Raw genomic sequence first — 15,430 nt, forward strand, 5'->3', positions numbered from 1 at the left:
TGAACCTTTCTCCAGACTGTTCCTAATCAATGACTGAACTTGAAGAAAGCCATCTCTGAATCATTCTTCTGACCAGCACTCTGTGCTCTGGGCTCCCCATTGGCCTGGCTGAGGCTTTCTCAGAATTGTACTGCAGTCAGATGCTCTTCCTACCTTCCTTCCTTCCCTCCTCCCTCACACACCCCTGCACTGTAGGCTGAAACCACCCACCTCCAGACATCTAGCTAGGCAAAATAACTCACTGCTTTTAGTCAGCTATTTTGTTACCTAGAGACAAACTGCATCCCAAATGACAAAGCACCCACAAGCAGATAAATAGCCTAAGGGAAGGATATAAAACAAGAGGCTGGTTTAAAAACAGGAAAACATTTAATCCACTCCAAAAAACACATCAGGAACCACGGGAAAAATACCTATGATGGAAGAAGGATGTTGCTGGCTTCATGCTCTTATTCCTAGAATCCTGAGGCTCTGATGCTTAGAAGATATTATCTGGTCCTTCAGCTACTCCCAGATACCCAGAAATAAATTACACACATCTGTAAAAAGAGTTCTGGCCTGCTGAAGCTAGGGGGAGCTAGACAGAAAGGAGAAAGGAGCATCGATCTATAATCACCTGATGAAAGAGCAGCCAGGTGGCAGCCCAGAGCCATCCCAGGTGGGTGGGCCCCTCTGACGTGAACCAGAACCCACAAAACGGGATGGCCCAGGGAATGTGCCAGTCAGCCTACGTTCAGCAATAACTTTGATACTACTACATCTTCAGCCAAAGCCCCAGGGAGCAAAGCCCTAAACTCCTCCTTCAAGCCCCCTGCTGGTTGGTCTCATCATTATCTCGCCTCTTCCAAATCTGTAAGAAATTAATACAACAGACATGTAGCAGCTGGCATTCATCCACACATATCTATCAAGTGCCTCTCCTACCCTAAGCAATGGACAACCTGTCCCTCCACTTCCATATTTGTATGCCCCCTGAAACTAACTCGTAATAATCTTTCAGAAAATTCCCTTTTGCTTCTCTCCTCACTTTCCATCCCAAACTCACTTTCTAAAAATGAACTCATAATTAAGCCTATAACCATAGACAAAGTCATTAAAGAAAGAGTTATCTCTAGGGGCGCCTGGGTGGCTCAGTCGGTTAAGCGTCTGACTTCAGCTCACGTCACGATCTCACAGTCCATAAGTTCAAGCCCCGCGTCAGGCTCTGTGCTGACAGCTCAGAGCCTGGAGCCTGCTTCAGATTCTGTGTCTCCCTCTCTCTCTCTGCCCCTCCCCTGGTCATGCTCTGTCTCTCTGTCTCAAAAATAAATAAAAACATTAAAAACTTTAAAAAAAAAAAAAAAAGAGACTTATTTCTAGAATGAAAAGCATCTCCCTTCCTTTTTATAAGGCTATTGCTTTCTCTTAGTCTCAGTCTTCCTTCTTTGTTAGGTACCAGGACAGTTATAAGAAGGAGAGATACTCTGCTCCACGAGTTCTCAATCCAATAGAGAAGACAGTTAAAATAAGGTTGGTGTTCTAGCAAAGACATGCAGAAAGCGCATGGGGTCACGAAGAGTGCTAACTTGACTTAGGATGCTGGGGAAAGCTTGAGAGCCGACTCCTAGTTGGGTGTCCTGATGATTCTAAGCTCTTCCTCCTTGAAACCAAACCACATACATCTGTAAAACTAACCTAGCCACACATATAACCTCCTTGCTCATCCATAAATCTTCTAAGATTCCCTGCCCTTCTCTTTTCTGACAATCACTCCTGGGCTCTCAGGGCAATCTGATCTTGGCCCCACCTCACTCCTCAGTGCATCCCAACAGGTACCCAGTCTAACCAAGGCTTTAACTCAATCCCACTTCCTGCCTTGACTCACATCATTCCTCTCACCGGCCTCACACCCCGTCTGTTCAACACTCACCAAGTTTGTGCCCAACCCACCTGAATGTAAGCCTCCGACAGCGTGATCATCTGGGGAAGGATGTCAGTCACCTGGAGGTCTTGTAACTCATACCACTTGCCTGTCCCCTGCAAAAAAGTATGAAGAAATGGGTTAGTCTGCTCCCTAAAACCAAGAGGTGTAGAAAGAAAAGACTGCAGCAAAAAGCGAGAAAAATCAGAAGAACAGCCACTAGACTATCACTCAGCAAGAGTCATATTAAGAGGGTGCATGACTTCTGCTGCCATCATTCAATTTAAAGAGTTCTTGGGGTGCTGATTTTGGCAAACTCAATCCCTGCCTCGGATTCCTCGAAGTACAGTGGAGTCTCCCAACACTTTTAAGAATTTAGATGGGGAGGGGCGCCTGGGTGGCTCACTCAGTAAGCTTCTGACTTCAGCTCAGGTCATGATCTCACGGTTTGTGAGTTCGAGCCCCGCGTTGGGCTCTGTGCTGATAGCTCGGAGACTGGAGCCTGCTTCGGATTCTGTGTCTTCCTCTCTCTCTGCTCCTCCCCCACTTGTCCTCTGTCTCTCTCTGTCTCTCAAAAATAAATGTAAATAAATAAATAAATAAATAAATAAATAAATAAATAAATAAAAAGAATTTAGATGGGCAATAAAGAGAAAAAAGAGGAAGCCCTCTACTCCTCACCTAAGATGACTCCTTGTTGCCCATAAATGTTAGATTAGACACAGTTAGCAGGTGCAATGTTAACTACTGGGAAACTTAAAAGTAGACATCCCCACCCCCAATGACAGAGAACACAGCAACAGCCAAGAAAAGCGTCCTTCATGGACACTGTTCACAATACTAACCCATTTCCTTTGGACTATAAAACCTGTGCGGCAAATTCAGCAAAATCTACCTTACTTCATGCTGCCATAAACAAGGGGGAAAAGAAGTTTCTGGATTATGGCAGAGGCACTTCTGGAAGCTCACCTGCCTCATCCATCCAAACTTCAAAGAAATGCCAAAGATAGATACTACAGACTATAGATATTCCAGATAGTCAATAGTTCAGAATATACAAAACCTTGAGCTTTTGTTAAAGCTCAAGATCATGTAATCAAGTCCCCATTCCTGTTTCAAGTAGTGGTTAAGAACATGGTGGAACTAATTATCTGGGTTCAAAGCCCAAATCTATCAACTTCAGATAAATTACTCAAACTCTGAGCCTAGGTTTCCTTGTTTGTAATTAAAAAAAAAAAAAAAAAAAAAAAAAAAAAAAGGTAGGTAGGGTGCCTGGGTGGCTCAGTTGGTAGGACATCTAACTCTTGGTTTCAGCTCAGGTCATGATCTCACAGTTCGTGGGTTCTAGCCCCGGGTCAGGATCCATGCTGGTAATGCAGAGCCTGATTGGGATTCTCTCTCTCCCTGTCACTGCCCCTCCCCCTCTAGCACATGCACAGTCTCTCTCTTTCTCAAAATAAATAAACAAACATGGGGTGCCTGGGTGGCTCGGTCAGTTAAGCATCTGACTTCAGCTCAGGTCATGATCTCACAGTTCGTGGGTTTGAGCCCCATGCCGGGCTCTGTGCTGACAGCTCAGAGCCTTGGAGCCTGCTTTGGATTCTGTGTCTCTTTCTCTCTCTGCCCCTACCCCACTCATGCTCTTTCTCAAAAAAATGAATAAACATTAAAAAAAATTTTTTTTAATAAATGCTAAAATAGAAAAGAATGGTACCATTAACACCTATCTTATAGGTGTATTTTAAAAGTACAAATAAGATGAACATACACTGAGCGCTTGGCATACTTTCCAGTGCACAGTAAAATGCTTGACAAACAGAGCTAGTTATTATTAAACTCATAGTCCCAGACGACTAATCAAACTAAAACAATCTGTGCTAATAACCTGTGTGATACCAAATATATCTTAAGTACATGTTTCATCCTTTTCAGTTTGAGACAAATTCAAAAAAGTTTTTAGCTGAAAGGAAGCCTTTAGACCAGTGCTTCATAAACTTTAATTATATACCAGAGGATCTTGTTAAAATGCGAATTCTGATTCAGTTGGTTTGGGTGGAGCCTAAGATTCCACATTTCTAGTGAGTTCTCATATGATGTCAATGCTGCTAGAAAGAGGATTCACTCCACTTCAGGTGGTAAGGCTCTAGTCTAGGACAGTGGTGTTTAACCTTGGCTTCACAATGGAATCTCCTAGATAACTTTAAACATCATGATGCCTGGCTCCCACCTCCCGATAATCTAATGCAGTCTCTTAACTCTGACTGACATTTTGAGCCAGATAAATTAATTGTTACGGGGGCTACCTATGCACTGTAGGATATTTAGCAGCATCCCTGACCTCTATTCCAGGTGAAAACCAACAGGCATAAATTCCATTGTTCTAATGTACTTGGCCTGGAGTGGCCTAAGCATCAGGATTTTAAAATCTCCCTAGGTGAGTCCAATGTGCAGCCAAAATTGAGAACCACTGCCTGAAACTCACCACTGACAGCTCTATTACTTGCAGAGCTCCAAAGTCAAGGTCAAGAGAGGACAGACTGAAGAGAGCTGCCCATTGAAATGCCAAAGGAACAACCGCCATTTTTACCACTCACATGATGAAGCACATGGATCCGGTAGGAGCCCTCAGAGGGCTTGCCATCATGGACGATGTTGGCGATGAGGTCGTACGTGGTATTTTTGTGTACTGCTTGTACTTCTTCAGACAAGTATTCTCTCAGATCCACATTTCTGGTGATGAAGAAAAGAAAGCCAAGAGATCAAAGGATACAGAGGTTAGCTGTCCTACACCAGTGGACCACAGAGTTATTGGACCCTAGTTTAGGACCTGAAACAAGGCAGGCTGGCAGAGCCATGGAAGCCCAGGTTGGGGGAAATTCACATACTTTGCCACAAAAATGAGTTAAACTAGAAAGACTGGCTCTACAGGAAAAGTACATTTTAGAAGCACGTCTAACCACTAAAAAGGCACAGCCTAGAGTCCTTCAGATTAGAAATGGAATGAGGGCTCTGCCCCTTCAGAGCCATGTGTGAGTTTAAGCAGGTTACACAACCTAAGGCTCTTGTGTGATATGAGAATGAGCGTCACCATCTCCTCTGGGACAGTGAGATGAAAGGAGAGGCTAAGTCTAACACCTTACCCTCTGCCCCGTCCAGGAATCCCGCAGCCACAATGTTTGGGGACGCCTGGTCCCTAGCCTCCCTCCCCGGGAACTGCCCTGGAGTCAAGAGCACTCCCTCCTACCAGGAACACACTGGTGACTGTGGCAATTCATAAGAGTCCAGTTCTGAAAGAAATCCCCAATACATGGGCCTTCAAAGGAAGGTTCTCTGTGGTCCACTCAAGGTGGCAGAGAGCTGGCTTTCATGGGCCCCAATTTCACTCTACTTATCACATAGACAAGATGCTAGTGAAGAAGAGTGTGGGAAAAGCAAGTAAGAGATTCCCCTGTAATACTAACTACAAAGGTTACTTCTCTTCAACTCAGATTCTTGGTGATCTCTGAACCAGGAAAAATAAAATGCTATACCTGGAAGGACCAATAGGATTCATCTAGACCAAGCCTCTCATTTTACCCATGTGAGAATAAATCCAGAAAATATGCAAATGACCTGTCCAAAGTCACAAAGCTTGGATGGTACAGAACTCAGGCCTCTTTAATTTCAGAGACTACCCTCTTAAACACTACAAAGAATTAAGAATTAGAACGATCTTTCTTTCTTTCTTTTTAAAGATTTTACTTTTTAAAGTAATCTCTATACCCAACATGAGACTTGAACTCACAATGCCAAGATCAAGAGTCGCATGCTCCACCTACTGAGCCAGCCAGGTACCCCATGGAACCATTTTCAAAAGAGAAAACTGGCAGTCTTGATATGGTTTGGGGAACTGAGAAACGGAGAGGGATGGAGAGAGAAAGAAAAGAAGGGACGGAGAGGGATGGAGAGAGAAAGAAAAGAAGGGACGAGCATGGATACGTTAGAGCTCCCAAACTACTTTGTGAAGGTTTAAAAACAACAACCCTAATGAGCTAAACAACAAGTTAATCCTATCATATATCCACCCAAATCCTTCTCAATAAGAAAGTGCCTTAGGGCTCCACTCTTCCTTACCTAAATGCCAGCACACAGAGACCCACACTTCCTCCTGCTAGCCCTCCCACCAGGTCTCTCCGGGTTCTCAGAGAGATCTTCTTCAGAGTATGAAAACCATGTCTCTTGAGAACTGAAAACCAACTGTCTATCTCCAAAAGGACCTTGCAGATTTCTGAGTTAGAAAGTAGCAAATTAAAAGCATCTGGTACAACTTCTCCCAGTTTGCATTAAAATACTCATAAATGTTCATAAAGAGACAACTGCATGATAAACTAAAAATAAGACTATACATCAAAATTTATGTTTCTCACCAATAGAAATTAAACACATTCCAGATTTTACCTGGCAAAAAATAAGACAGAAGGACCCCAAGATGGCAAGACAAATCTGGAACCATCCCCACTGTCCATGCCTAACCACAGTATGCAAGATGCAATGACCAGCAAACAGATGGACAGACTCAGGGTCATCTTTGAATCCAGGCAGAATCCTACCTGTCCTGCCCTGCTTTCATCCAGTTTTCCCTATATGGAAAGACTACATTTTCCAGCAAGCAACAGGCGAGGAGGAGAAAGGACTGCCTCTAGGGACACATCCATCCCTGAGGTCCCTGAAATATTTGTATCCTTCCAAGAACTCTTAACTTACATAGTGTATGTAGGCTCTATTCCCAGCAATCTCTAAATAAGACAGTCCAAAATTAATAATAGTATAAAAATATAAAAAATTTAGGCTCACTCTCCCTGAGAGTAAGAGAAGCAGAGTAATACTCACGTAATAGGGAAGTTGACAATAGTTGGATTCTTCTCCACAAAGAAATTGTTCTTAGTGAATCTCTTAATACAAAAGATTAGATACGGAGGCAGCTTGGTGAGCTGGAAGCGCTTTAGAAAGTTTTCCTTGTAGGTCTTATATTCCTAGAGAGAGAGAGACGAGGGAGAAGAAAATTATCAAATTAGTGTTGGAGTATCAGGACAGGGGCAGGAGGAGTATCAGGACAGGGGCAGGAGTTCTGTTTTGGTTTGGATTTTTAAATATAATTCTGCCTTACACTTAAGAATTCAGAAGACACCTGATTGCAGAAGCCATGTTAAGGTCTTAGGAACAGTAACACGACTAAGACTACCTAAAATACAAGTGGGGAACATGTTTAAGCCAGTACATGAACATACTGCTGAATTCTACCCATAGCAATGTGGGTATCCATTTCTACAAGGAAAACAAAAATGTCAAATGAAAAAGAGGAGTTGTTAAAAGCTGCAGAAATAAAACAAAACCATGAGAGCATCACTTAATTCAAAATAAGGAAGAAGTTGCCGACTATTCAGTAGAGGCGTACTGCCATGGAATAAGTACTTCTGAAGCAGTGAAGGCCCCTTCATCAATGAGGATATTCCAGAAAATGGAAGAACTGAAACTACAAAACTCTTAGAAGAAAACATAAGGGTAAATTTTCATGACCTAGGATTTGACAATCTATTCTTACATATGAAAACAAAATCACACGCTTCAAAAGAACACCTAGACGGTATTTCGTCAAAACTTGAAACTTCTGTGCTTCAAATGATACTATCAAGATGGTGAAAACGCAATCTATATAAGAGGAGAAAATGCTTGTAAAATCAGACATCTGATAAGGAACAGTATCTAGATTATATAAAGCATTCTTACAACTCAATAATACAAAGATAACCCAATTTAAAAATGCACAAAGGACCTGAATAGACATTTCTCCAAAGATGATATACAAATGTCCAACGAGCACGTGAAAAGATGCTTAACAGCATTAGTCATCAGGGAAATACAAAGTGTTGTATTTCACAAGTGTGAGATATATTCACAAGTGTTGTAAATTCACAAGTGTTGGTGAAGATGTAGACAAACTGGAGCACTCATACACTGCTGATGGGAATACGACATGGTGTAGCCACTTTGGAAAAACAGTCTGGCAGTTCCTCAAATGGCTAAACATAAGAGTTACCATATAGCCCAGCAATTCCACTTCTTAATCATCACTCAAGAGAAATGAAAACATGTTCACAGAACAACCTGTAGACTAATATTTATGGCAGCATTATTCACAGTAGCCAAAAGGTAGAAACGATCCCGAATGTCCAGCAACTGATGAATGGATGAACAAAATATGGTCTATTCATACAATGGGATCTAATTTGGCCACAAAAAGGAATGAAGTATGATACATGCTACACCATGGATGAACCTTGAAAGCATTATGCTAAGTGAAAGAAGCAAATCCCAGAAGAGCACATTACAAGGATTCCATTACAGGACATGTCCACAATGGGCAAATCCAGAGACAGAAAGTAGATGAGTAGTTGCCTATGGTTGGGGGAGACGAGGAGGTTGGTAACCAAAGGGTAATGAAAACACTAATGAGGAAAATGTTCTGCAACTAATTGTGGTGGTGGTAGCACATGCCTGTGGATACAGTAAAACCCACTGAATTATATAACTTTAAGTGGGTTAAATGTATAGGGTATGAATTATATCTCAATAAAGCCATTACTTTTTTAAAAATCAAGTTCCCTTGTCACATGATACATAACCTGAGAGCACTGGAGAAATAAGCTTTCTGTCTCTAGTACACACATCATAGCTATACCTTTCAGGTAAATCTTTGATCATCTAAGGGTATAAGCACTACTGGAAAAAATGTCTTTTTTGTTGGTATCAAGTAACCTCTGTGTGGTTGAAATAAAATACTGTATTAAAAGCAAAACATTTTTTTTAATCAGGTAAATGCGAAGAGATTTCACTGCCCACATCTGAATCTATGATCAAGTTGACATCAAAACCACTCTTTTCAAGAGGGAAGGAAACAAACCACAAGAGACTCTTCATGATAGAGAACAACTGAGGGGTGACAGGGGGATATGGGTAGAGGATGGGCTAGATGGGTGACAGGTATTAAGGAGGGCACTCATAATGAACACTGCGTACTGCATGTAAGTGATGAATCACTGACACCAATACAGCACTGTATATTAACTAAAATTTAAATTAAATAAATAAATAAGCATTCTTTTTAATCATCTCTCAGACTAGCGAAGGATTTAATACCTAAGTGATGTCACGGCCTAACTTAACAAACGTTTCTCAGGAGTTCCTGAGAAAGCCTGAGGAAAGAATTTCACCATGCACATCAGTACCACATTCAAATAGCAAGGAACGATTTGGCTTTAACTACATATTACACATTGTAATAGAACTGTTAATTTTTTTTTTTTTAATTTTTTTTTTTTCAACGTTTATTTATTTTTGGGACAGAGAGAGACAGAGCATGAACGGGGGAGGGACAGAGAAAGAGGGAGACACAGAATCGGAAACAGGCTCCAGGCTCTGAGCCATCAGCCCAGAGCCCGACGCGGGGCTCGAACTCACGGACCGTGAGATCGTGACCTGGCTGAAGTCGGACGCTCAACCGACTACGCCACCCAGGCGCCCCTAGAACTGTTAATTTTATTGGTCTCAAAGTTTTGTTTGTCTATATTGTAAATTTGTCATAATTTCATACTTGCTTACAAGCTGTAGGTGTAAGGAGCTTATACCAACATTTACATGCATACTAAGGTGGTTAACATAGAAGAATAAATTTAATCACACCATATATTAACTAACTTGGATGTAAAAAAATAAGCAGAAAAAAATAAAATTTGTACATATGCATTAAATACGGTATCACCTTAAAATATAAAGATATAAATGATAAGGACATTGCAAAAAAAAAAAAGAATAAATTTAAATCAATACTGAGGGTTCATGGGAATCTTAATATTACTTAAATTTGAACAAACAGTGATAAGAGGGACCAAGTAGCATGACTGAAAAAGTCAGATGAAAAATCTGAGTCTAGATTCCTGGTTCTGACACTTAAAACCATAAAATAAACAAACTGAGCTACTACAAACCCTAAGGTCTCTCTTTCACCATCCCAAAATGAGTCTTTAAAAGACAGTGTTCGACATCTTACCAATCTCTGAGTGTGTGTGTGCACACACGTGTGTGGGTGTGACACGAGCAGGTGCCACTGTACAAGGATATCCAGGGCTTGTTTTGCTTATTAAACTTGCTAACAGTACCTGACAATGGACTTGGATACTGAACGGAAACAGAGATGGAGATTAGTAAAGGCATGTTTTAGGCGTGAGCTGCCTAGCTCCCAATTCCGCCTTTTCAAGGAAAGGCCCTGATTCACAGGATCCCTGAACAGAAAGGACACCTGATTCAAGTGGGCCTTTCAACCCACTAGGAATCCTGAAGCAGAGTAGCAGAAGGCTGGGCCTTGGAGCAACTGAAGTAAGGTAATGGCAGCCTGTGCAAGGGACAATCAACAGACCGCCACTTCTGAGAACCCTGTCACCCTAGTTCTGTCCTTCCCAAGTCCTGCTCTGTTCAAGTCTCCCTAAGACCTTCAAGAGATGCCTTCCAATAAAGTTCCTCTTTTAGTCTAGTGAGTTTTCTGTTGCTATTTAATATCTGAAAACAAAAGAAACTTGGCTAATGAAGAGAAAGAGCAGAAAGGGTTTGGAATGAGACATCAGGTGAATAAAATTCTCCCAGTAAAGAACAGAAAGGATTAAATTTGTCTAGGATAAAGAAGGGAATTAAACCGAGAAACAGTTAACTCAGTAGATAAGAAGACACTTTTAACTTAAAAAGTAATATGATAGTAAGAACAAATTATTTCATCTATATTTTAGCTCTATTTTTTTCCACTTGAATACTAACACTACATTTTTTAAAAGATTTTAAAATTTCTACTATCATAAATACCCGCTCCTTTCTCCATCCTACCCAGAGGCAGATGGCTGAAAGGAACATATGAGAAGTGTAAGAGAGGGCACTGCCAATCAAGCGAAGAGTTGGGGTGACCAGCTAGAAACAGCGTGGAGTCTGGGAGGCTCAATACACACAATACGCTTTATAATAAATGCATTCCACAAACGTGGCGACTTCCAAGTATAAAAAGAAACTGAAAAAAGTCCAGAGAGAGAAAGGAGCATCAGCAGCGCAGCTGTGCAAATGGACTACCTTCTCGGTGATGCCGTTGAATTTGGCCAGGATGTTGAAGAGCGGCACCTGAGGGATAATGAGCTGCTCCTTCTCGTCCTTGTAGAGGGGAGCGGTAGGGAGATCCAGTGTCAGGTACATGAAGGTGGACTCCACCATTGTCTCCTGGTACTCATCATTATGCAGCAGCTGCTCTTTTTCTTCTGCTGGCTAGAAATGAGGAAGAAGAAAAAGGAGGGAAGGAATGCAAGCAGTATGCATATCACCACACACAGAAAGAAACAATGTTTTTGTTCATTTTGTATCAGAGTGAAGACAGCGCCCAAGAGACTGGGCATTTCATGGACAGCATCGCTGCCTGGGTAGAGTAAGCAAACACTGAGGGACTTCCATCCTCAGAGAGATGGCTTTTTAAATTTTTTGAGAGAGAGAGAGAAAGAAAGCATGGGAGATGGAGAGAGAAAGAATCTTAAGCAGGCTCCATGCTCAGCGCAGAGCCTGACACGGGGCTCAATCCCATGACCCTGAGACCATGACCTGAGCCAAAATGAAGAGTCAAATGTTCAACTGACTAAGCCACCCAGAAGACCCTAGAGAGATTGTATTTAAATACCAGACTATTTAAAACCCTTTTAGATGATCTAGAAAGCTTATCTGAGCTTTCTGAAAAATCACACCAGCACCACCCAATGGCCAGACCACTTAAACCAGCAAGACTTTTACCCTACTGTAACTGCCCAACTTAAGCACACTGGTACAACAAAAGCCCGAGGAGCTGTCACTTGACAAGTGTTTTTGTAGAACCTCATCTTGAGGCAAGAGGCCTTGATAGGCCTCTAAGCCTCTCTCTGTCAACCCTGAATCCCCTCAGGTAAGATAAATCAGGCCAAGAGTCAGTTTCAACCCCCACTCACCAGATCAGGATGAGGCAGCTTTTTAGTGAAGATCCTCATGGAACCCTGGAAAACATCAGTCACAATGGCTGTACAAACAGAAATCAAAATGCAAATTCTGTCAGGTTGGAAAGCATTTCCAGAATATAGTCCTAACTTCTAAATTTCTGAAATAAACCAGCATTGTCCAGCTAAGACTCAAAGCTCTCAGTAAACACAGAAGTACCTTTGCAACATATACCACCATGGTACCTTCATCATTATTTGTGTAAATAATTACTTTGTGTCTGCCTTCTCCATAAGATACCCTCTAGCACAGGGCCTGTCCCATAGGAGAAAAATTAAGTGCATCTTAATGAATGAATGAAATGAATGATTTATAAACCCTAGAGACTTATAAATCACAAAAAAATCACAAGCAAAACAAGATAGATCCAAAGACTTTCCCACAACCTTATGCTGTGTGCAAAGGAAGATAAAGTCCACCCTGCACTGGACATAAAACAAAAATGCAGACTGAGGGACAGAGCAGAACAGAACCAAAGCACTGAGACAGAAAGTACAACAGGGTTCCAGAATCCTAATAGGACACAAGTTACAGAACTCAGAGGATGTACACAGGTTGAAGACACCTGGTAGAGGTGGTAGGGCCATCTGGTAGAGCATCAGCCCACAATTCCACATTAATAAACATTAACACCAGCAGAACAGAGAAAAAGGACAAGGAAAAAGCTGCATTAGGTCTCCAAAATTATTTATCTAGCTCAGCACTCTCTAAGCTAACAACTATTTCTGGCATTCATGAAAACTGTCTAACTACTGCTATGCCAACATGGATGTTAAGAGACCATCGGACTTAAAGTCTGAGAATCAATATGGAGGCAAGCCTCATTTCTCCAAGCATAGGCCCAGGGGAAGGAACTAGCTTTTACTCTGCTTTACCAGTCAACTTAGAAGCCAGGCAAACCATGCAGTGAGTCCTCTTCACATTAACTCTTGCACTGCCAGGAGACTAGCAGTCGACAACATGCTGCCCAGCCCCTCAGTTTGGAACTAGATCAGGATTTTAGAGCATTATTATATCTATTTCCATGTATTAAACATGCCATTGGATATAACCATATCCTAATTTTTAAAAATGGAGAGGAACCTATTCAGGAATAAAATTTAGTCCATGTATACACAGACACTACCCTAATGCAAAAAAATAAAAAGTTAAGAAAAGGATGGGAAGTTGCAAAGTGCCTATAAAAGGAAGCAAACAAAAAAAGAGCTCCCTTTTACAAAATAACATGACTTACTCTTCTTTTTCTTCTTTGTGCCCCCCAGAGCTGAGTGTAGAGCATTCAGAAACCAGGACAGAAAGTCAACTCCATCCCCTGGAAGAGAAGGAAGGGTAGGGCATTTCGAAGCTGCAAATTAGTATAGTCCAAACCATGTGGCTGGCATGATGCCACATTCCTGGTTTTCCTTCTTCCTTTCAGGCAACACCATCCTGTCCTCTGGGCATCCTCCTCTATTTGGACATTAAATGCTGGCACTCCTCAAGGTCAAGCTCTTAGTCTTCTGATCTTTGCTCTCTCCCCGGGCTCTCTGACCCAACCAGGACTTTCCATTATCATCTCTACTTCAAATGTGTATCTCACCACCCATCAAAAGCCAGTATTGAATTTCCCCTCTAAATCACTGCTTGGCCAGAATCTTGTTTTTAAAACCTAAGTCTGTGGGGCGCCTGGGTGGCTGGGTCGGTTAAGCGTCCGACTTCAGCTCAGGTCATGATCTCATGGCTCGTGAGTTCCAGCCCCATGTCGGGGTCTGTGCTGACAGCTCGGAGCCTGGAGCCTGCTTCGGATTCTGTGTCTCCCTCTCTCTGCTCCTACCCTGCTCACACTCTGTCTCGGTCAAAAATAAACATTAAAAAAAAAAAAAAAATAATAATAATAATAATAAATAAATAAATAAAACCTAAATCTGACATCACATCTTGGCTTAAAAGCCTTCACTGACTCCCCACTGTTGTCAGGATACAACCCATCTCCTTCTAGTGGCACATAAACCCGACAATCCAGTCCCTCTCTCGCACCTCCACTTCAGCTCTCACACTGTCCCCTGGAATCCAAGCACCTGGCTACTGGCAGCCTTGTGTCTGTTCCTGGCACATCCACGCTCCTGTTGGCAGTGTCTTCTTTAACCTGGAATGCCCAGCCCCAACCTATTTCCTCTGTGCCTAGAACTCAGCTAGCTCTTCCTCCACTCTGACTCCAGCCGACATCCCATGTGCTCAGCCGGGGCTCCCTGCTCCACGCTCCCTCCCAGAGCATACTTCCCTTCCTCAATCACAGCGCTTACCACCCTGTGCTCACCTTTTTTACACAACTATCTTCCCCACTAGAATGGGAGCTCCTGGAAGAAAAAAACTGTTGCTTATCCCTGCAGCCTTAAAACCTACTAGCAACAGGAATGGATGATGAACAAACTGACATGAGGCCAGAGGACACTGTATGAGATCCAGGTAGTAAGAGCTACAGTGTCCACTTTACTCACACGGCAATAACTATTTGGACTTGGAGGGATGAAAACAGTCAAAATAGGTCATTGGAATATCTAGTCTGCAACATGACAAAATGAGAAACAAATGTGGCAAGTGCTTAAGGGTTGGCACCTTTCCCAGCCTCCTGGTTTTCCCCCAGAACCGTACAGTTTAGTTTACTACATATGACAGACTTTCTCTCCAGCTGAAATCTCAGGACTCTGAACAGGGCAGGCTGATGAAAGAAGAATCAGGAACATAATCATATGATGAACTGGATACTCACCTGGTTACTACAAGGTTTACAGCAAGTACAAGTAAATTTGCTCATCAAACTAATTTTGTTGCCCTAACATCAAAAAATATGAATGACTGGGGTGCCTGGGTGGCTCAGTCGGTTAAGCATCCGACTTCAATTCAGGTCATGGTCTCATAGCTCATGAGTTCCAGCCCCGCGTTGGGCTCTGTGCTAACAGCTCAGAGCCCAGAGCCTGCTTCGGATCTGTGTCTCCTCCTCTCTCTGCCCCTCCCCCCACTCATGCTCGTACGCTCTCGCGCTCTCTCTCTCTCCTTCAAAATAAACATTTAAAAAAAAAAAAAAGGTTTAAAAAAAAAAAAAGAAAAACTATGAATGACTTGTTCCTTACCTTGCTTGGTGATCTGAAAGGTCTTCTTGCTGCAAAGGACAACAGCCTGAAGCATCTCATGGGGAGACACGTGTGCCTTAAAATTTCGGGGGTTCCAGAGCTTTCTCATCAGCTCTCCAAAACGCTGGACCAACAAGAACATGATATCCCCTGGAGGACGCTTGATGTTCTTATAATTGTCTTCTTCCAGGAAGTAGTTCCGGAGAGGAGGAACATTAGACAAAGCCTGGAAGTCAAATACTCCAGCCAATTAATCCAGAGCCCCTGCGAAGGGCCCCCATGCACAACCCTGGGAGCCAAGGGTTATAGAACCAGGCCTGTGATGGCCTCAAAG

General features: G+C 42.4%; 1 protein-coding gene across 1 annotated transcript in view; it reads right to left on the minus strand.

The window, feature by feature from the left end:
- Nucleotides 1-350: 350 nt before the first annotated feature.
- USP39 (ubiquitin specific peptidase 39) overlaps nt 351-15,430 on the minus strand; it is a 29,837-nt gene continuing 14,757 nt past the window's right edge. Inside the window, exons 6-13 of the mRNA XM_060655992.2 lie at nt 15,097-15,322; nt 13,221-13,298; nt 11,941-12,008; nt 11,048-11,236; nt 6,770-6,912; nt 4,495-4,630; nt 1,930-2,016; nt 351-850 (exon numbers count right to left, since the gene is read on the minus strand). Of these exons, the coding sequence (XP_060511975.1) occupies nt 803-850; nt 1,930-2,016; nt 4,495-4,630; nt 6,770-6,912; nt 11,048-11,236; nt 11,941-12,008; nt 13,221-13,298; nt 15,097-15,322 (975 nt within the window). The 3' untranslated portion in view covers nt 351-802. The remainder of the gene's footprint in view (nt 851-1,929; nt 2,017-4,494; nt 4,631-6,769; nt 6,913-11,047; nt 11,237-11,940; nt 12,009-13,220; nt 13,299-15,096; nt 15,323-15,430) is intronic.

This window comes from Panthera onca, chromosome A3 (genome assembly GCF_046562875.1).
Source record: "Panthera onca isolate mPanOnc1 chromosome A3, mPanOnc1 haplotype 2, whole genome shotgun sequence".
Classification (NCBI taxonomy): Eukaryota; Metazoa; Chordata; class Mammalia; order Carnivora; family Felidae; genus Panthera; species Panthera onca.